Source organism: Macaca mulatta, chromosome 7 (genome assembly GCF_049350105.2).
Source record: "Macaca mulatta isolate MMU2019108-1 chromosome 7, T2T-MMU8v2.0, whole genome shotgun sequence".
In the NCBI taxonomy this organism is placed as follows: domain Eukaryota; kingdom Metazoa; phylum Chordata; class Mammalia; order Primates; family Cercopithecidae; genus Macaca; species Macaca mulatta.
In genome coordinates, this window is record NC_133412.1 from 2,092,680 (window position 1) to 2,115,010 (window position 22,331).

Consider the following 22,331-nt stretch of genomic DNA (forward strand, 5'->3'; position numbering starts at 1 on the left):
CCACTCACATAGATCAAGCAAGATATCAAATCAAATGCTATGGTGTATAAAATAGTACAGCATAATCAAAAAACGTTTATTCCAGAAATCCAAGGTTGATTTAACATTCAATAATTAGTATAATTTTCCATATTAACAGAATGCGGGAGAAAAACCATATGATCATTTCAATAGATGCAGAAAGAGCATTTGGGAGCAAACCGTGAATTCTCAAATTGATGACAGGCGTTTTTGAAAAACCTGGAGCCAACCTTATACTTCATGGTGAAAAACTTAATTGTTTTTCCATGAGATTGGCAGCAAGGCAGTCACCTTTTCCATACAACAGACAATGTACTGAAGAACCTACTTCTTGTAACATGACAATATAAAGAAATAAATGGCAGAAAAATGAAAATGAGAGAAGTAAAACTGTTCTTGTTTACAGGCTATGTGATTGTTTATGTAGAAAATCTCAGGTAGTCTACAAAAAATCCAGTACTACCAGAGCTAATATATAAATTTAGCAAGGTCAGAAGATACAAGATCAGTATCAAATATCAATATATTATCATATACTAGTGTCACATAATTGGAAAATATTTAAGGAACAATTGCATTTATGATGATACTAAAAGCCTTAAAAACCTAGGAATAAATCTTAAAAAAAAGTATGCTCAAGATTCCTATAACAAAAATTACTGAGATATTTTGAAAAGAAATTTTTGTGAAAGATCTAAAGACCTAATGAAGAGATACAGTCTGTCCATAGATCCGAAGACTCAGTGTTGTTTAGTGTGCAGTTCTTCCCACATTGACTTACAGATTTAAGCACAATTCTAATAAAAATTGAACTAGGTTTTTCTGCAGAGAATGACAAGCTAATTATACAATTTGTGTAGACATTCAAGGGACTAAATTCAAATAACTAAAGCATTTTTTTCCCCAAAAGGACAACTTTTGGAGCACTTACCTGATTTCTTGACTTACTACAAAGCTATAGTAATCAAGACTGTGGTACTGGCAAAAGATAGACATAGATTAATGGAACAGAATAGAGAGTACAGAAATAGACTCTGTATATGTGTTATGTGTTTTTTAAATATACAACTGATTTTAAACCATAGTGGCAAAGCAATTCATTTAGGAAAGAAAACATTTTTTCAACAAATGGTGCTGAATCAACTGGATATCTGTATAAAAGCAAAAATAATGCTAGAGTTGATTTGTAATTTTACTCCATTATCTGTTTATTGTAGTATCTTTATAGTGATAATCTCTTTTTTCATTGTTGTTTTTGGTGACTCTCTCTCTTTCCCATTTTTCTACTTAAAATTGTCATTTTCTCTTCACTTCTTTGGGTTCAATTTGTTGTTATTTTCTTAACTTACAAAGATGGATACTTAGCTTTTGATATTCATGCTTCGTATTTCCCATTGTGTATATTTGACTATAAATTTCCTTTTAGCTGCATCCCTCAAGTTTTCGTGTGCATTTTGATTATATTTACATTTTATTTATTCAAAATTATTTTAAATTTCTATTATGATTTATTACCTTAGTTTTCTTGATTAGCCAATTTTTGACTATTTAATTTGATTGAGAATTATTTAAAATTCTATTTCCCCTTTCTTGGCAGTTATATACTCACTCTTTTAGTGTTTTTGGTGGTTTAATGTCATCTGGAGATGACGGCCTTCATTCTTAACTCATCGAGGGCCCATGTTAATTGGTACTTTTATACTCTTCAACCCCTAATTTCTTTAAGCAAAGTTCCTCTTCTATATTCAGTATCTATGAATTCTCATCCATGCAGTTGTGGGGTCTGGCTAAATCTGTTTTGGTTGTTTCTGCTCTCATTCATGCTGCTTGTCTTCTGTGTCCCTGGAGATCCAAGACTATAATCTCATCATTTCATCTTGTTCTGTGGGATTCCTGAGGGCCTGCAGGCGGGATGCTTTCCTCCAGAAACTGCTGTGTCTGCCTCTGCTGGATGCCAGGGAATAATTTTGGTGCATTTCAAGGATCTTAGCTCAGTATGAGAAATCTTAGTGGAGCCTACAACCTCACAAGCATTCACACCTCCTCTGACTTCAGGGCTTGATCAGCCTCGAGCTTCAAGGCAGTTCCACCCTGTGCCACTCAAGTCTTGCAGCTCTTAGACAGCTGCAGGAAACATTTTCATGGGGAGAGATTCCTTGGAAAGCCATACATTGTCTTGCTAATCTGGAACGTGTTAAAAGTGTGTTTTATCTAGGATCCATTTGTTTGGCTGAAGAAGGGACTCTTAGACCTCCTAGTTTATCATTTTGAAAGAAGTGGTAGCAATGATTTATGGTATTGGCTTATTTCAGTGGGACAAGGATGTCAGGTCATTGCTGAATCAGCATTTCTGTGACAGACTAATGATGTTTCACATCCTGACTTATACTACACGATCATCTTTTCACTGTATAAGCTGATGAAGGAGACAAGTAATGGGTATAATCTTCAACTGTACGTAAACTTTGCATACTGTAAAATACACATTGTATACCTACAGTGTTAGGCTTGATAGACAGGGATGTGCTAGATAATTACTTCATTTTGTAAAAGAGTGTATTTGTAGTTTCTTCATATTTTGACTTTTTTTAAAAAAAATTAAGAGATCAGTTATTTTGAGCTGAGTTATTAGATGCAATATTCAAGTTTTTTGAAGATTTTACTTTATTTTGTCTTCTTACACTACATAACTCGGACCATGATATTTAGGATAATTATATGACACTAAATATGTAAATATAAATGTCTATAGGTACACATCAAGTTGTGCACACCATACTCTGTGTGTGTGTGAGGCATATACACATAGAACCATCCCTATTTGGCATTTGGCAGAACATTTTAATCTGGTTTAGGCCTCTGATTTTTCTTTCAACTGATGATGTCAAACAAAGCAAAAGGTATAGCTACATTCAACATTTTTTCAGTTTTAAAGTTTCATTTAATAAAATTTGGATTATGCTACATTTTTCATTCTTTAACAGTGGGTGATTTTACCCCCCAGGGAACATTGGTTCTTAACGGGGTGGTTTTACTCCCCCAGAGAGAGGACAGTGGCTGTGTCTGGAGATGTCTTTGGCCGTCACGCTGGTGGTGGTGAGGTGCCACTGGCATTGAGTGTGGCCAGGCCAGGGCTGCTGTGCAGCGTCTTACAATGCACGGGCCAGCCCCAGAACAGAGAATGATCTGGCTCTAAATTAGCAGGGCCAGGGTGAGAAACCCTGCTCTGAAGTGATTCTCCTTATGACTTAGTTGGTATAAAAGCAAACTTGATGGAGAATTGTGATTGAAGACCCAACATTTGGGCTCCATGGCTTTTAAATGAAGGTCAGCTACCAACTTACATGCAGATTGAGATTCTTAAGCTTACTTTAAACAAGGACAAGCTGGCCGGGCACAGTGGCTCACGCCTGTCATCTCAGTACTTTGGGAGGCCGAGGCAGGCAGATCACCTGAGGTCAGGAGTTCAAGACCAGCCTGGCCAACATGGCAAAACCCCATCTCTACTAAAAATATAAAAATAAGCCAGGTGTGGTGATGGGCGCCTGTAATCCCAGCTACTCGGGAGGCCGAGGCAGGAGAATCGCTTGGACCCAGAAGGTGGAGGTTGCAGTGAACCGAGATCACGCCACTGCACTCCAGCCTGAGCAATAGAGCAAAACTGTCTCAAAAACAAAAACAAAAAAATTAAAAAAATAAAAAAAACACAGACAAGCTGCTGTTTCCAATATTTGCAGTCTTTCAGCATGATCGAATCACAGTGAAAAGGCCACACCCACAGAGCTGCTGGGGAGCTGAGCCACCGGTACCTGTTGCCTTCCGCTGACCTCCCACGGTGGCTCGGTCGCCAGCCTCTGGGCGTCCCTGCGCGGGACCTTGGCAGCCTGGGCAGAAGGCTCCTGTGCCTCATCTTCTCTCTTCTGCTCTTCCCGGCCTTTCCCTGGGTCCAGGTTTCTGAATCTGCCTAGTACTGTGGAAATAGTTACATGTGCCAGTTGAATAGACTTTTCCTTCTTTTCTTTGAAGATTATAAAAACTGCATTAAAAAATTCTTTTAAAACTCTGTGATGTTTAACTTTAAAAAGAAATTGGAAATGCCACTTACTTGAAAGACCTGTATGGAATGGTATTTCATTATGTGCGATTGAACGGTATCTTCACACAGGTCTTAAAGAGAGTCTTCCGTTCGGATTTAAATTTAACATGGACATTAACTCAAATCAATGAGGGATTTCTGCCGTTGTTGTTGGACTTTTTCTCCGTGACTCTTCATTGTGCATATATGATAGTAAATTATTTATAGACTGTGTATTTGAGTCTGATCTTTTATAAGAAGCAGGAGTCTGGGCCTACCTTATGTTCACGTCTTTTCAAGACTTTTTTTTTTAATCTTGCATATATTTTCTGTTTTATACTGATTCTCATCACACATCCTTTCTTCTAGGCGTTGGCACATCTCCACTTAATAGAATATGTTGGAGAACAAACTGCTTTGCTAATAAAGGTAAAATAAATGCTATAATAGAAGGTACTCCACCCACTGCTCTTTGATTTTGTGGGGAAAAAAAAAATTCTGGTAAGAACAGGTCACATTAATTATGTAAAAAGGCACAGCAGGGAACCTGTTCTATCCTGTGCAGCCCAGAGATGAAGGGAGACTTTTTCCAAAGAATATATAATTACAGATGCTTGCTATTTTGCTTTTAACTTTATTTAAAGCCTGTCTGAGAAGGAGCGGGATCGACGCCAGCCTCAGTAAGTGAGTGCTGCAGGCACCCCAGCCTCAGTGGTCTGCCAGGCCATCGGGTCAGTGTGACCAGTGTGCGCAGCCACCACACGTGGACGAGGGGCAGGGTCACTCTGCCTCCCCATCCAGGGGCTGGCAGGCCTGGGCATGGCTGGGCGTTGCTGGTAGAAACCCAGCGGAGGCTCCCGGTGTGGGTGGGGCCCTGGCTTGCACACCTGTGTCTGCCTTGGTCTTGTGATGGGTAAGAAGAAGGACTGACACCCTGGGGCCCCTCTGAGTCTCCCGGCTGGTGGGATCTGACCCTGAGTGCATGTGATGGAACACTGCAGCTGCTCTTGTCCTCCTTCCAGATGGTCCCAGAGGAGCAGCGCCTCACGGCCGCCATCGTCCTGGTGGTGTGGGTCTCAGCCCTGGCGTCGTCCCTGATTGACAACATCCCATTCACCGCTACCATGGTGAGTTGCATGTCTCCATGTTGAGGGCTCAGCTTCAGCCTGGACATAGCCTGGGGCTCACCCTCCCTCCCTAAGGCAGCAGAGGATGAAGCCTGCTCCTTTGCTGCACTCACAGGTGTAGAGGACAAAAGTGAGCAGAGCCCGGGGCAGCTGGGCGGGGAGCGCCGAGAGCCCAGACTGCAGGCGGGGAGCCGAGGCTCTGCAGCCGCTGTGGACGGCACGTCCTGGGGTGACTGGTGGTCTTGGGGTCAACGCCACTGAGAGCTGCCACCCCTCCCAGAAAACGCTGTCTTGTCTTGTCTGCCTGTCTGCCTTCTTTTCTTTTCTCTTTTCTTTTCTTTTCTTTTCTTTTCTTTTCTTTTCTTTCTTTCTCTCCTTCCCTCCCTCCCTCCCTCCCTCCCTCCCTCCCTCCCTTCCCTCCCTCCCTCCCTCCCTCCTTCCTTTGAAAATTGTGAGACATCAAAAGACAGAGACTTCCATCTTCATTTGCTCCGGATGCAGAAGCTATTCTAAGCAGCCCGTGTGTCTCCTAGTGCTTGGCCTGGGCAAGATCTCTCGTTCTCTGTGTGGTCTTGAGCCCCAGCTGGGCCTGGAAGGGCACGTCGTAGACCTTTAGTTGGACAGATGAGCCTGTTTCTGTTGTGACTTCTGCCGGCATCGATTGCTTGGTTCCAGGCAGGAACTGGGAACCTGGGTGTGGCAAAGTAAAGGTAGGCCTAGGGGCTTGCACACAAGTCGCTGGGGTCCTCTCACAAACTCCTGAGGTCGTCCCAGGTGTGCAGGGAACAGGCCAGAAGCATGGTGAGCACTCCCCATGGCAGGACACAGGACAGGGGAGAGCCCTCTGTTCTTCTGACTCTGAGGGCCTCCCCGCTCCCCGCAGGGAACAGCCTGTGGGATCCCAAGACATCCTACCACCCTGTATCGTATTCTGAACAAGGGCACCCCCGGACTGGAGCAGCAGGCCTGGCTGTGTGGGGAAAAGAGCAGGCCGGGCTCGTGCAGCACTGACCGTAGGCAGACCTGGGAACCTGCCTCCCTCGCTTGCAGCCTGGAATTTAGTTTCTGCCTAGGTTGGCCCTCTAGCTGCCTGGCTGTTGTTCTCCTTCCAAGGTCTGGGTGTGGTAATCCTGAACTAACTCGGTGGCTGTTGTTACTTTTTGGTGAAGTTCCACATTGGAGAAGTCTTGCGGCTGTGGTCAAATGTCCCAGCTGTGGCCCAGCCGGCTCCACCTCTCCCAGCGCCCCAGGCAGGCGGACGCCTTCTGACAGGGCTGCCCTTACCGGTCCTCAGCTGCGGCTTGTGCGTTCATCCTGTTCTCCAGGGAAACACAGTTTGCAGAGAGTCCGCACTGTCCCAGCCAGCGAGGCCACAGACGCGGCCCGAGCACAGGACCCCGCACAGCCTCCATCAGTGCTTGCTTCTGGCCCCGCGCTCACAGCTCAACCCCACCTTCTGGGGAGCTCTGAGGTTTGGACCCAGATCCTTTCTGGACTGAATTTGAAGAGCCCTAACATTGGTGATTTAGGTTGTTCCTTTTTCAAAGAATAGGACACTTTCACAGTTTTGTTCCATAAATTTTAGTGACTACTTAAAATTTACCTTAAAAAAATGGAATCAGAGACAATAGTAAGACAAATATCCATGTGTTCACCACACGAAGTGAGAAGGTATCAACATTTTATCCTCTTTGCCTTGGAATTTCTTGTTTGTTTTATTAAGAAATACAACATTGCAGATAAACAGGCATCTGTCTGTTCTTCCCCTGGAGCCTCAGGACCATCTCTGCCCTCATGAGTGTGGGTCCCACTGTCTCTGCAGTGGCCGCTGTGGGGGTGCTGAGGGTAGGATGCTGGCTCCTGTGTGTCCACAGGGGCGGAAGCCACGTACAACTTGACCACAGCAGCCACAGGGTGCAGAGGTGGACACGCAGCTCTTCAGAGCCCATGCATCTCCCCTGAGTGACTGTGCCACGCCAGCATGAGGCATCTGCAGTGGCCACATCACAGGAGGGACATGGGGAGCCACTGGGGTTTGCTGCCTCAGGCTGGAAGTGGCACACAGTGACGGTCACAGTCCTTGGGTGGGAAGGGGACGCGTGGCCCTTCCCTGGAGCAAGGATCTGCAAAATGGGTGGGCATCGAGGTCTCTCCACTTTCCCTCACTCCCTTCTCCCCTCCTTTCCTTTGAGTGTCTTTTTACCACTTTTTTTTAAAGCTGTATTGAAGTCACTGACAAAAATCTGCACCTATTGAATGTGTAAGTTTTCATGAATTTGGACATATGTGTATACCTGTGATACTGTCACCACAATCGAGGTACCGAACGTGTGCATCATCTCCATACATGTGCTTATGTGTATGTATGTGTGCTTCATGGTAAACTTAACACCCGTTTGCCTTCTTAATACACTTCGAAGTGCATAATACCATATTAACGCTAGGCACTGTGTCATACCACGGTCTCTGGAACGTACCTCGCTGGGATAACTGAAACTTGACCCATTGAGCAGCCTCTGCCCATCCCCCTCCCTCCACCCTCGACAGCCACCATTCTACTCTCTGCTTCCACGAGCGTGACGATTTTAGATTCTGCACACGATGGAATCAGGCGGTATTGCTCCTTCTGTGACTCGCTTATCTCACATAGCATAATGCCCTCTGCGTTCATCCATGTTGTCACAAATAGCAGGATTTTCTGCCCTTTTAAGCCCGAATCACCTTTCATTGCATGTATATTCATGTACCACATTTTCTTTATCCACATGTCCATCAGTGGACATGCAAGTTTTTCCCGTATCTTGGCTATTCTGAATAATGCTACAGTGAAAATGGGAGTACAGCTGTTTCTTCTTCGAGAGCCTGGTTTCCGTTGCAGGTGGTCTATAGGATTTCGTGATTAGAAATCCCTGAAATACCATCTGACTTACCATGTGGCTGTTTTTCTCCAGCTGCTGCCTAAAAAGCTGGGTGTCAGCTTCTGCCCACTGGCTGCTTTGGTCACTCCGTGCTTGGCTTCTGCCTCTGCTGATCCACAGGAGCCAGGATCCTGCCCTAGCTCCTCCCACAGGGGGCCGATGTGTAGGTGGTTATGATTCAAATTCATGAAGGCAGCTCCCTGAGGAGAGGGAAGGATGAAAACAGTCCTGGGTCCTGAGGGAGGAAAGGAGCCTCACATTTGTTTATAATATTTTGTTCCTTACAAAATAAGCAAAAAGGAAATCCTGCGGCAAAGAAGATAAAATGTTCAAATGTTCTCAGTATATGTGAGCAGTTAACATACATATAGAATGCTCATAATTAACATACATAAGCATGTCATTGTGTTGTTATCCTCTCTAGATTCACTTATCTCTTTTCAATCTATCTGTTTTGATATAGCAGAGAACTTTTTTAATTAGTTTGTTCCTCCTTGCACTTCAGCACGTTTTTGCATCGTTTACTTTGTGATTGTATTAGATGTTAAAGGTTCATTATCTAGTAACTTCACAGTGGCTGATTTCTTTTACCTTGCACGAGGTCTCCATCTCTGCTCTGAGCCTCTGCCAGGTTTATCTTTTTCCAGTCCTTTATTTATTTATTGTTTTTTTAAAAATCCTTTTTCCAACTGCATTTTTAAGCAGAATGCAAGTCGATTTTTAAAATTCAAAGCAGATAATCTTTGTCTTTTAAGAAAATAGTTTAACATGTTTACATTTATTGTAATGACTTATCGACTTGAACTAATTACCATCATTTCATTTTTTTAATGCTTTTTCCTTGCTAATTCTTTTTTTTTTCATGATCATTTCCTGACTTCTTTAGATTGATACATCACATCTCCCCACCCATCAATTGGTTTCGAAGGCACTGATTTTATTCCTAGTCCTTTAGTGGAAATCATTCTGTTTGTAATGCACATGGTGGTGTCAGCATTTCAAACAACAGTTGCAGTGAACAGAACCTATTTTAGTTAGTTTAAGATGAAAAGGAGTTTATCTAGGGATAGTACATAGTTTTTGGAATTTCTGAGAATTTCTAAACTGCACAATGGGAATGGGGGGCTGCCGACAAGCCCCCAGCTTTTGCAGCTTGGCATGAGTGCTCAGGATCCCTGCCCCCACGCTGGCTACTGAGTCCAGGGACTTCTGTCACCCTGCTCTTGAGTATGCCTTGTCACACCTCTCCGAATTCTCCAGACGGGCCTCTGGAGCAGGTGTGTCTGATTGGAGGAGCCCGTGCCTGTTCTAACTGCAATGGAGGTGGCAACAGTGAGTTTCCGGCTTCTGCCTTGGAGGCCCAGAACTCACAAAACAGAGCTCCAAGGAGGCTTCAAAGCCTTTCTCCATCCCTACCTCAGTGCCTTCTCCTCGATGCTTCTGTGCTTCCCGGTGCAGAGCCTTGCTTGCCCTCTGGGTCCCACAGTACTGTGCACCTACATCCACCGAGTCACTCAACAAGCGGATTGTCAAGAGTGTCTGCAGCCATCTGCGAACTCCGACCGTTTGTGTCTGTAGCCTCATTCACGAGTGTTATATCTGGCACCAAAAAGATACTTAGCGAGTGTTTGCAGATGAATAGGAAAGTGAACTAACTGCCATAGATTAATTGTCCTGGAGTAACTGTGTGTCGCCTCCTCCCTGGCCTGCCGTCCTCTGCTACTCTGTTACTGAGGGAGCTGGACACCCCGTGCTTGCTGCATGTCTCAGAGTCGCAGACCCCACCTGTGCACCTCCCTCCTGCCAGACCACCTGCCACTCGAGACACACCCTCATCTTCAGTGATGTGGTGCCACCTCTCCAGCACGATGCTGGGGCTCTTGGGCCTTCGACAGTGCTGTTCTTTGCCACTGGTAGCAGCTTCCCTCTCAACTCCCTCCTTGCCTGTCCTGGGAGCCAGCCTCACCAACCCACAGCCCTCTATGTTCCCTGGGTGGCAGCTGGTCCTTTCTCTGGATCTGCCTTTGCTGTGCAGCCTCTGGGCACAATGGCCTGCCCTCTGGATGGATGTAGGGTGTCCTACTCAGGCCCCCAGTCATGTAAGGCAACTCATTCATAGTAAATCCTCATGTCTACAGTTTCCTCCCACTGATTCTGGCTTCTGACAGATGCAGTGATAGGAATGGCTCTTTGGGAGGTGATCTGGGTTTCCTGCCCTCAGAGAGGCCCCTTTGACTGGGAGGACCTTTCCACTGCACAGCTGTGGAGCCCTCTGAACCCAGGGAGTGGCCAGGAGGGTATGTGGGTGGCAACGTGGGTGTAGTTCAGGCCTGAGATCTTTGCAGTCATGCGTCCCTCTGCACCTGCTGCTGATGCAGAGAGAAGGCAGTGCCGTCTCCTCGCCATCCTGAAACCTTTGTGCCCTGGCCTGGCTCGTGTAGATCGGCAGAGTTCAGACATCTGAGCTTCTGCTATAGTCGGCGAGGCTTCTTGGACTGTCCCCAGGGTTGGCTGTAACCAAACACCCTTAGAGTACCTGGTCCTCTCTGCACCCACTCGGGATCTGCTCCGTGTTCAGGTGGGGAATGGACAAGGAGACCAAAGAACATTCGTGGAAATGCATCAGGAGGGACGGGCGCGCCTGCCCGCGGCCGCAGACACAGCGTGAACGCAGTGTGCAGTGCTTGGGCTCCCGCCGCCTGGCCAGCAGAGCTGCCTGCCTCCCCTGCCTCCTGGCCAGCTCTGTCAGAGGCAAGAACACACCTCTGGCTGGTGTCACCGGCCAGGTCAACAGGACACTCTTCACTGGGGATTCTAACATGAGCGGAACCTTGGAAAGGGTCAGAGAGCGGGCAGGTGCAGTCGCCACCTCCAGTGACATAAATGCAGGCCGCTGCCTCGGCGGAGAGAGCTGGCAGGAGCCTGGGCTGCGTGGGGCGCTTCAGCAGCCTTCGCCTGGTATTCCAGGGACCTGAGTCTCGAGACAACACAGAGCCCGTCTCTTCTCCGACGGCGTCATCTCTCCGAGCGCGTCTTCAGTGTGGGGTTGTTCCTGCTGCGTTTGCATCGTCAGCTATGGGCTGAGAGCGACAGGTGAACTCTGTTCATTTGTTCAGGATATTTCTCCTCCTATTTCTTTTCTTGGCGTGGAGATGCTTAACCGATATTTCCATACAGGGAAATCCCTTTCACACCCACCACCTCTTCCTTCCTCTTGCCCTCTTGGTGGGCAGGTGGCCTCCGTGGGCGGCGTTCTTAGGACTCCATTGCATGGTCCTAAAGACCGAGTTGGAACCGCTGAGAAACAGCATAGTGACTGAGAATTCCCTGATGGTCTTTCTCCATTTAAACCTTAACTTTTCAACCTCATTTGCTTGAAAGGGAAAAATCCTCGGGCAACTTTCAAGTTAAAAGGTTATTACTCTTGTCCTGAATGTTGAATTCAAAGGCTGGCAATTTATGCACATAAATCTGTGGGTTTCCTTTAACTGACTTGTTGGCACTCATCATCTGTGCTGTCACCCAGCCTCTGGGTGGAAGGCAGTTTCTCAGGCATCTCCTTTCCCCAGCTTTCTTTGCAATCTCGCCCCATCCTGCAGCCCTGCGTGAGGTATCAGGGCAGACATCCTGGTCTGTCACACCTGGCACAGGAGAGCACTCTCAGAGGGTGTGAAAGTCGAAAGCATTTCCCTTGAGCTTTAGCTTTAAAATTTTTTTTAACTTAATCTCATTTTTGTTTTAACTCCTCCTATCCTGAAACATCCAGGAACATAATCATGTGGAGGATCAAACCCAGCCCAGCGATTGCAATTAGGTTTAATAACATGAGCAGTTGGCACTTTCAGCAGCTCGGGTTCTGCAGCAGGTGGATCTGGGCTCGAATCCCAACTCTGCCATTGTGCGAGCTAAGGAGGCACTAGAGTTAGAGAAACAGAAATGGGAGGAGCACAGAAATGCCGGTTTTCCCCCGTTCGCTTGGTGCTGAGCCTGGGACTGATGGGCTGTGTGGGTTGCAAGTCTGCCCTGGGCAGGTGCACAATGGATGTCCTCTGGGTGGTTGGGGAGCGACCTCAGAGGGGCACTGCTGAGCCCAGAAGTGAGGGTCTCTCACCTTCCAAGGCCCACAGACCAGCCACTGCACCGCCAGACTCCAGCTCCATGGCACCCCACGAAATCCAAGTGGCACATTTAAGGGACCAGTAGTGTGACAGAAGCTCATTCACTGTGTCCCACCGACACAGTACAACAAATGACAAATTATGAGAACACTCAGAGATTTAAACACAGCACAAAAATTAGTTTCTGCAACTAAAACCTGTAATGTTTTCCACAAAAAATATTGAATAACGAATTGAAGAAGAGCAAGGTGTTAGGCCCGAGTTGCTGTGCTTGCCACCAAGTGAGAGACGTATGTGCAGGTACAGGACAAAAGCGTAGAGAACCAGAGTTGTGAAAAAGGATGAGAGATTTGGAGGCTTGACCCAGGGGGCCAGCGTGGCCATGGCAGCAATTCCAGAATGGGGAGAAGGAATGCATCATATTGAAAAAGCACAGCCCTTTGCCCTCAGATGGGGCTTGGGCACTGGCAGAATCTCGCAGCACCAGGAACTTCTCACAGGGCAGGTCTCAGATGCTCAGACCCCTGAGTCAGAGCCTGCATTTGGACAAGGTGCCAGGCAACCCACTCCACACATTGGCATTGAAGAAGTGCTGGTCTAGGCCAGGCCCGTCGGCAGGACCTGTGCCCCTATCAGCTATAAATAGCTCTCCCCTGCCTCACCGCGATCCGTCTCTCAACTCCCAGAATCGCGGTGAGGGTGCGGCCTTCCCTGTGCCTACCCGCGGCAGCTGTGCACACCCGTGGCAGCTGTACACCCTCACCAGGGGACCGCAATCCATCTCTCAACTCCCAGAATCCTGGTAAGGGCGCAGCCTTCCCCGTGCTTACCTGCGGCACCTGTGCACCCTCACCAGGGGACCGCAATCCATCTCTCAACTCCCAGAATCCTGGTAAGGGTGCGGCCTTCCCCGTGCTTACCTGCGGCACCTGTACACCCTCACCAGGGGACCGCAATCCATCTCTCAACTCCCAGAATCCTGGTGAGGGTGCGGCCTTCCCCGTGCTTATCTGCGGCACCTGTGCACCCTCACCAGGGGATCCACCCAGAACTGCTGCTCAGTGGCTGCTGTGTCAGGAGCGGACGGCAGCATCCCTCCTCCGTGCCCCAGGCAGCTCTGCCCTCCTCCCGCGGCTGCTGTGTGCTTGCCATGCGCCTGGGCCACCTCTGCCCCTGCCCAGGTAGTTGCAGCCTCAGGGGGCCTGTCCTTCCCGACCTGTCAGGTCAGCCCTGCCAGCCTCCCGCTGATGGTTAGTGCGTCCTGGGCCGGCTTCCCAGACCCCTGAGTCAGACCCGTTGCCTGGGCCAGAGGTCAGGCGGTGGGAACCATGTGCCTTCCGGCTGTCACACAGCGGAAAAGGAGCTTCAGATGTATTTTTAGATGACTTATGATGTTGTGGTATTTAAATTTAAAAGTAGACATTTAAAAGAATGATGGGATGCCTTTGTTTAAGGATATTGATATAGACTACCTCCTTGGGGATTATTGTAAATTGGAATGGCAAATTTGACATACGAACTTAAAATGTCTGAGGAGCCCAGGCACGGTGGCTCACGCCTGGAATCCTGGCACCCTGGGAGGCTGAGGCCAGTGGATCACCTGAGATCAAGAGTTCAGTACCAGCCTGGCTAACATGGTAAAACCCTGTCTCTACTAAAAATACAAAATTTCTCCGGGCATAGTGGCACGTACCTGTAATCCCAGCTACTCAGGAGGCTGAGGCAGGAGAATCGCTTAAACCCAGCGGCGAGGGGAGCGGAGGTTGCAGCAAGCTGAGATGGTGCCACTGCACTCCAGCCTGGGTGACAGAGCGAGACTCCATCTCAAAAAAAAAAAAAAAAAAAAAAGTCTGAGGAGGTTTACATTTTTTTTTTTTCAAAGTTCTTTGGCTCTGGGCGGGCAGCGTGTCCCCCTGTGTGGGCGCTGTGCACTGTGCGTGCCTCTTGTGCCCCGTCCGGCCTCCAGCACTGCCCCTCTGATGCCCATGCTTTCTGTCTGTGAGGACATACAGCAACCACGTGGGCACTTCCCACGTGACGCTGTGGCCACCCAGTGAGTCCTGCCTGCCTTCCGGGTGTGTGGGGGAATGTCCGGCTCCCAGCGAAAGCCGGTGCCTTCACCCAGGACCACACACCACTGTCCTCCCTGCATCATTTATCTTCACTCTCTGCTGATGATTGGCAGGAGGATGCAGGCTTGCTGCCGTGTCTCCAGGCCTTCCCGCCGCTCCCCTATATCCTCTGTTTCCTGTAGCCAAACACTTGGAAAGGGAATCTGTCTTGCCACCCTCTCTTTGTTGGAACCTTTCTTCACTTTTTCTTGACTTTACCGCAGTTGAGCTTTTCTTCCATAATCCATGGAAATAGTTCTCTCCAAGGTCACTAAGGACCAGTGCCCGCCCTCAAGAGAGATCCCCTTGGAACCTGGCCAGTCAGCAACATGACACGTAGGCCACCCCTCAAAATCTTTCCCCGCCTGGCCCCTCAGGTACTCCTCCTCCCCTCATGCGACTCCTCCTCCTCACCTCCTTCCATGACCCTCTCCATCTTCCAAGCCCGGAATCTCTAGACTCACGGCGGCAGGGGTCTCATCCAAGCACATGCTCCAAGTGCCATCCACAGCAACCTCCCCTGGGCTCTCCCCAGAGCCCGCCTCGGGTGTCCGGCTGTCTCTCCGTTTCTCCCCTGGGCTCTCCCCAGAGCCCGCCTCGGTGTCCGGCTGCCTCTCCGTTTCTCCCCTGGGCTCTCCCCAGAGCCTCGCCTCGGGTGTCCGGCTGCCTCTCCGTTTCTCCCCTGGGCTCTCCCCAGAGCCTAGCCTTGGGTGTCCGGCTGCCTCTCCATTTCTCTCCTGGGCTCTCCCCAGAGCCTCGCCTCGGGTGTCCGGCTGCCTCTCCATTTTTTTCCTGGGGCCTCCCCAGAGCCTCGCCTCGGGTGTCCGGCTGCCTCTCCATTTCTCTCCTGGGCTCTCACCAGAGCCTCGCCTCGGGTGTCCGGCTGCCTCTCCATTTTTTTCCTGGGGCATTGCAGGTGTCACAGACTTAACGTGTCCTGAACTGAAATCCTGATTCCGTCTTTCCCCACTCTTCCTTGCCCTCATAAATTGTGACTCCATTCTCTCAGTTGCTCAAGCCCCTGAGGCTGAGAGCCAGCTGACACCTCACCTTCTCTGACACCCCGTGGCCAGCTGCCCCTCAAAGGTTTTGAATCGGATCCATTCTTGCCATCTACGCTCCTGTCCCCGAGGCCCCGGCAAGGACCATATGCCTCCTGCTGTCACACGGTGGAAAAGGAGCGTCAGATGTATTGTTCCCAAATACATCCCCAATTGTTCCAGATTGTTGCTTTTGTTTCCACTCTTGCCCTGCTCCTGAGAGCCTGTGGTCCACAGAGGCTCCCCGCTTTGGTACAGCCCAAAGTCTTGGCGGTGGCCTGCACCTCGCACAGGCCTGGCTGCTCTTCCTCCCTGACCTCACTTCTTACTGCTCTTCTCTCTGCTGACTTGGCTGCAGCCATAGTGGCTCCTTGGATTTCAACCCAGCAATCCCACTGCTGAGTACAGACCCACAGCAGATGGAATCATTCTACCAGAAAGACACGAGCCCTTGCATGTCCATCACCATGTTACTCACAATAGCAAAGACTTGGAATCAACCTAGACGCCCATCAGCGGTGGATCGAATAAAGAAAATGTGGTACATAAACAACGTGGAATACCACGCAGCCATAAAAAAACAATGAGATCATGTTCCTTGCAGCAACGTGGATGGAGCTGGCGGTCATGATCCTAATGGAATTAACGCAGAAACAGAAAACCAAATACTGCACGTTCTCACTTGTAAGAGGGAGCTAAATAGTGGCTACATATGACACAAAGAAGGGAATAATAAACGGGGGGTTTTCAGAAGGGAGGAGTGAGGGATGAGGACAAGGGCTGAAAGACTCCCGAGCAGGTACTGTGCTCACTGCTTGGGTGACAGGAACATTTGAAGTCCAAATCCCAGCATCACACAAGATGTCCGTGTAACGAACCTGCGCATGTGCTCCCCTGACTCTGAAATACATTGATAATAAAGGCTTTTGCTCGTTCTGTGCTTTGTGTCTGAGATTCTCTTCACACGGATCATCAGAGCTTGGTCTTGCTCCTTCATCTGTGACTGAGTTTTGCAAAACTGCTCCTTCCCAGTGCTAAACTGACAACCTCGCCCTCCCCGTCTCCCCTTTCGCTTTATTTTTTCCCCGTAACACTTAATGCCACTAATCATGCTGTGGATTTTACTTATTCATTATTCTTTTGAGCTGCTTAGTTGCGCAATGTTTGCTTTTAAATAAAATTATACATTCGTACAGATTAAAGTGCTAAATCAGCGTGGAATTCCTGTTTAAAAAATAGCACCTTTATAACTTTCCTCACCATTTCTTTTTCTCACAGAAGACCTTTTTTATCATTTGCCACTTATTTTATTTATTTATTTTATTTTATTTTTTATTTTATTTTATTATTTTATTTTATAGTTTAGTTTAGTTTAGTTTAGTTTAATTTTGTTTCCTGAGTGCTGCTGTCTGCCATCTTTTTTCCCAAGCCCTGGGGTCTTTCCGTGGATCTCATGTTTGTAGAGGCAATGGCTCCTTTCTGTTCCTTTCTTCCTGTAAGAATGTTGGTATCGACTACATCCCAATTTCATCAGGAACATTGATCTGTGGTTTTCTTTTCTTGTAGTGGCTTTGTCTGACTTAGCATCAGGGTAATGCTGGCCTCATGGAATGAGTTAGGAAGTGTTCCCTCTTCTTCATTTTTTGGAACAATTTTTGAAAGATGGGTGTTAATTTTTCTTTAAATGTTTGGTGGAATGCACCAGCGAAGCCATCTGGTCCTAGACTTTTCTTTGTTGGGAATTTTTTGGTTACTGATTCAATCTCCTTACTAGTTATAGATCTAATCAAATGTTCTGTTTTTTCATGAGTCAGTTTTGATAGATTGTGTATTTCTAGAAATGTGTTTGTTTCATTTAGTTTACACAATTTGTTGGCATGTAATTGTTTATGGTATTTTCTTACAATCCTTTTTATTTCTGTCAGATTGGTAATAATGTTTCCACTTCAATTTTTGGTTTTAATCATTTGTATTTTATCTCTTTTTCTTAGTCAATCTAGATAAAACTTTGACAATATTGTCGATCCTTTCAAGGAGTCAACTTCTGGTTTTGTTTACTTTCTCTATTTTTTCTATTCTTTATCTTATTTATCTCTCCTCTAATCTATCTCGTTTCCCTTGTTCTCCTAGCTTTAGGTTTAGTTTGCTTGCCTTTTTGTAGTTTCTTAAGGTATGAAGTTAGGTTATTTATTTGAGATAGTTCTTCTTTTATAATATATACATTTACAGCTATAAATTTTCCTATTAGCACTGCTTTCGTTGAATCTCACGAGTTTTAGTATGTTGAGTTTTCATTTCTCTTTGTCTTAGGTGTTTTCTAATTTTCCTTGTAATTTCTTCTTTAACTCATTGGTTGCTTAATATTTGTACATTTTCTCTTTTTCCTTCTGTTACTGATTTCGAGTTTCATTCTGTTGTAATTAGAAAATATACTATGTATTATTTTAATCTTTTAAAATTTATTAAGAATTATTTTGTGGTCTTATCTTGAGGAATATTTTATGTCTGTACTTTTTATAGTAGAAATATCTATTTCTCCTTCAATAGTGCCAATTTTTATTTCATATATTTCCAGATTCTGTTTTTAGGTGTGTAAATATTTATAATTGTTATATCTTCCTTCTATATTGAGTCATTTATAAATACATGTTGTCTTTTGTAACCTGTTTTTGTTTACATTCTATTTTGTCTGACAATAATGTACCCACCTCAGTTCTATTTTGGTTACTGGTTACTATTTACATGTAAAATATTTTTTCTTACTTTTAACTTATTTGCGTCCTTGTATCTAAAGACAGTCACTTGTGTATAGATGTATCCTGTTTCTTATCCAATCTGCCAATCTGTTTTTTTTTTTCTTTTGTGGGAGGCAGAGTCTCACTCTATCTTTCAGGCTGGAGTGCAGTGGCACAATCTTGGCTCACCGCAACCTCCGCCTCCTGGGTTCCAGCGATTCTCCTGCCTCAGCCTTCCGAGTAGCTGGGATTACAGGTGCTTGCCACCACACCTGGCTAATTTTTGTATTTTTAGTAGAGATGAGCTTTCACCATGTTGGCCAGGCTGGTCTTGAACTCCTGACCTCAGGTGAACAGGAGAGTTTAATCCATTAACAATTAATGTAATTTCTGATAAAGAAGGAATTACTCTGCCATTTTTTTCTTTTCTGTATATCTTAGATTTTTTGTTTATTGGTTTCTCCATTACTGCCTTTTTTTGTATTTAGTTGATTTTTTTTGTACTGTACAATTTTGATTAGCTTGTTTTAATTTTCTGTATATTTTAATAGTTATTTTCTTAGTGGTTACCTTGGAAATTTCAATTAACATCCTAAATGTGTAACAACCTATCATGAATAATACCAGTTTAGTTTCAATAGCATACAGACTATTTAGTCCTTATTTCCTTTACAATTCAGTCCTTCCTCCCTTCATAGATTACATCTTTGTTAGCTGAATGCCTATTAAATATTTTTCCTGTCTCTTTCTCTCCATCTTCTCTTTCTGGAAATCCTATAATGCATATATTGGTAGATTTGATGGTGTCCCCCAGGTCCTTTGGGCTCTGTTTATTTTTTTCTTTTACTTTCTGCTCCTCAGACCTAATAATTTCTTTTTTGACATTTTAAATTTTATTTACTTTTCAAATTGTGGTAAAACACATGTGACATAAAATTCACCATCATAACCATTTTTAAGTGTACAGTTTAGTAGCATTAAGTACATTTACATTATTGTACAACTATCACCACTATTCATTTCCAGAGCTCTTTTCCTTGCAAAACTAAAGCCCTGTACCCATTAAAAATAATTCCCCATTCCTTCCTCCCCCAAGGCCTTGGCAACCACCATCTTACTTTCTGTCTCTTATGAACTTAAATATTCTAGATAAGCCCTGATAATTTCAAATGTCATGTCTTCAAGTTCACTGATCCTTTCTTCGGCTTCCTCAATTCTGCTGTTGAAGGCTTGTAGTGAGGTTTTCATTCAAGTTATTATACTTTCAGGTCCAGAATTTCTATTTGATTCCTCTTTATAATTTCTACCTCTTTAGTGATATTTAAATTCTGTCTGTACATCATTTTCTTGATTTCCTTTAACTCTTTGCCCGTGGTTTCCTGTAGTTATTGAACTTCTTTAAGACAGCTGAATTAACATCTTTGACTAATAATTCTAATGCCTAGACTTCTTCCAGGATGATTTCTGTCATTTTTTTTTCTGTGAATGGACCACACTTTCCTGTTTGTTTGTATGTTGTGTAATCTTCTTTGTTGAGAGCTGGACATTTTGAGTATTATATTGTGGTAATGCTAGAAATCTAATTCTCCTATTCCTCAGATGTTGCTGAGTCTTTCTCGTTGAGTGCTGGAGTCATCCATTTGTGACTTTTCCAAACGTTTTTGAAAAGTGTATGGTCATTGAAGTTTTTCTCCTATTATCTCTACAGTTAACTAGTAGACTGACAAAGATTTCCTTAAGTTTCTGGCTCCCCAAAAATGTGTGTGTGTGTATGTGTGTGTTAGGGGTGTGTGTGTTAGGTGTGTGTGTGTACAGAAATAATTACTGCCACTTTAAATTTCCTGGAAGCTGCTTCATCACTTGGAGGTTGAAACAATGGCCAGTGATCAAAACAGTGGCCAGCAGTCAACATACACAACCTCAGCTTTTGGAGGACAAGGTCGTTATTGCCTGCTCTGATGTCGGCAAGTCACATCCTAAACAGGAGCTGCCATCCCCACAGCTTCCTGCCACAGGATGAGAGATGGGGAATGATAACCACTAAAAAAAAAGCCAAAATTCACCAAAACACTTTTTATCAGTCTTTCCCCTGGTTGCCAAAAGTGTTTGACTACACTCCAGACTTCCAAAATAGTTACTGTTTTGAATTGAATTGTCTCCCCAAAACATACTGAGGTCCTCACCCCAGGTACTTTGGAATGTAACCTTATATGAACATAGGGCCTTTACAGAGGTAATCAAGTTTAAATGGGGTCACTAGGGTGAGAGCCCTAATCCAATATGACTGATATCCTTACGAAAAGGGGAAGTTTTGGCACAGACACACACAGGCACGGGGAAGGCTCCCTTGTGGCCGGAGCGAGGCTCCCACAAGCCAAGGATGGCCGGATGGCCGCAGACACCAGAGGGGCAAGGAAAGATCCCCCCAGAGCCATCAGAGAGCACGGCCAGGCCGACACCTGGCTTCAGACTCTTGCCTGTACGGCGATGAAGTCCTGTTGTTTTCAGTACGCAGCTCGTGGGGCTTTGTGACAGCAGCCACGGGGAGCTCACACGGTAGCTTCAGACAGTTCCTGCCAGTCCAGTCACATCCTTCAGGCAGAGGTGGATTCGGGCAGCTTCCTGATCTGCCATCTTCTGTGCCGTCGTTCATTAGTTTTAAATTTTTCTCTCTCTGCCACCTGTAAAGCAAGCTCTACGAGGGCAGGGACTTTTGTGTCTTGTATTCGTTGTTCTATCACTTGTATCTAGAGCAGAACCAGACACAAAGTAGATCCTGGCTAACACGGTGAAACCCCGTCTCTACTAAAAAATACAAAAAACTAGCCGGGCAAGGTGGCGGGCGCCTGTAGTCCCAGCTACTCGGGAGGCTGAGGCAGGAGAATGGCGTAAACCTGGGAGGCGGAGCTTGCAGTGAGCTGAGATCCGGCCACTGCACCCCAGCCTGGGCGGCAGAGCAAGACTCCGTCTCAAAAAAAAAAAAAAAAAAAAAAAAAAAAGAATATTCATGAAGAATTATTGACTGAATTAAGAGTAAATGAGCATAGACGAGATAACATGGTCCCACCCAGTGGAGGAGGAAGTGTTGAATGCAGTGATGGAGGGAAGCTCTGGGTGTAGCCATCCGGTGGAGGAGGAAGTGTTGATGCAGTGAAGGTCGGTTGCATGGGCAGACTTCAAAGACAGAAAGGTCATGGCTGGCTGCATGGAGGACAGAATTAAAGGGGCAAATGGTGCATTACGTTGTGGGAAGGGGAGCTTGAACAAGGCAGGGCTCGGGAGGACAGACCACAGAGCTATGGGCAGATCCTTGGACTCTAGAGTTTAGGGAGCTGGTTCTTATCAGAATTGCAAATCCCAGAGAGGGCTTGATTTGAAAACAATGTCATAGCATATTTTTTGAAGCAGTCAGCCTGTAACAGAATCTGGCACTTGTAACTATGCAGTTTGGAACCTGGGGTAGGTTTTCTCTGGCTTTGGACAATGGACGTCACAGCACAGGGCACTTGCTGGAATTTCTGCATCACTAAGCTTGAAGACATCGCCTCCTCTCTTGAGACTGCAGTGCCCCAGCAAGGGCCCAGGGTCCTGTGCTTAGTTGTTCTGACTCTGTCTCCTTGTTGCGGGTGGCGTGTGCAGTCCTGTAGGGTAGAGGCTGGCTTTGCACCACCAGCATGGTGCTCAGCGCCTACGGGGCCCTGTGGCCTCACAGTGACGTGTGTGTGTGCTAGCTGTGCTCACTGCTTACTGGCTGTGGTGAGAAGTTTCACTTCGCTCCCTCCTCCAAAGAACAAAGACATCAAGTGTGAAGAAGCCTCTATGATAATCGCGTTTATCATAAGACAACAAAAGCAAAGCTTGAAAAGTGCCTCAGGGACTGCGCGGGAGCACCCCACTGCCAGGAGTTTCTGATTCTGCATCAGATGGATAGATGCAGAATCAGATGCTTTCCCTAGTGTGTTACTTATTCCTCTTCCAGTGTCTGTTTGACGCTACTGACAATGAAAAATTGAGCTGTTCAACATGCCCCTTGTGACCCAGCAAATGTGAAGGGTTCCTTTCTAGGCCTTGCAAGGCAACTCTCGAGAACCAGACCCGGGGCTGGTGGAGACACGTGCGTAGCAGGCACGTGGGTCAGCGGCCTGGCTGCAGCTTCCTAGTCCGGCCTCCGCTGGGGCTGGGGGGA

General features: G+C 46.2%; 1 protein-coding gene across 24 annotated transcripts in view; it reads left to right on the forward strand.

Moving 5' to 3' along the window:
- Window positions 1–22,331, forward strand: part of OCA2 (OCA2 melanosomal transmembrane protein) — a 425,743-nt gene that overhangs the window by 222,426 nt on the left and 180,986 nt on the right. For all 24 annotated transcript variants that reach the window (XR_013395444.1, XR_013395445.1, XR_013395442.1 and 21 more), the window contains 2 exons: window positions 4,466–4,525; window positions 5,119–5,223. Coding sequence is in view for 20 of the 24 variants with exons in the window: in XM_077938927.1 (XP_077795053.1) it covers window positions 4,466–4,525; window positions 5,119–5,223 (165 nt within the window). In the remaining 4 variants the exon portion in view is untranslated. The remainder of the gene's footprint in view (window positions 1–4,465; window positions 4,526–5,118; window positions 5,224–22,331) is intronic.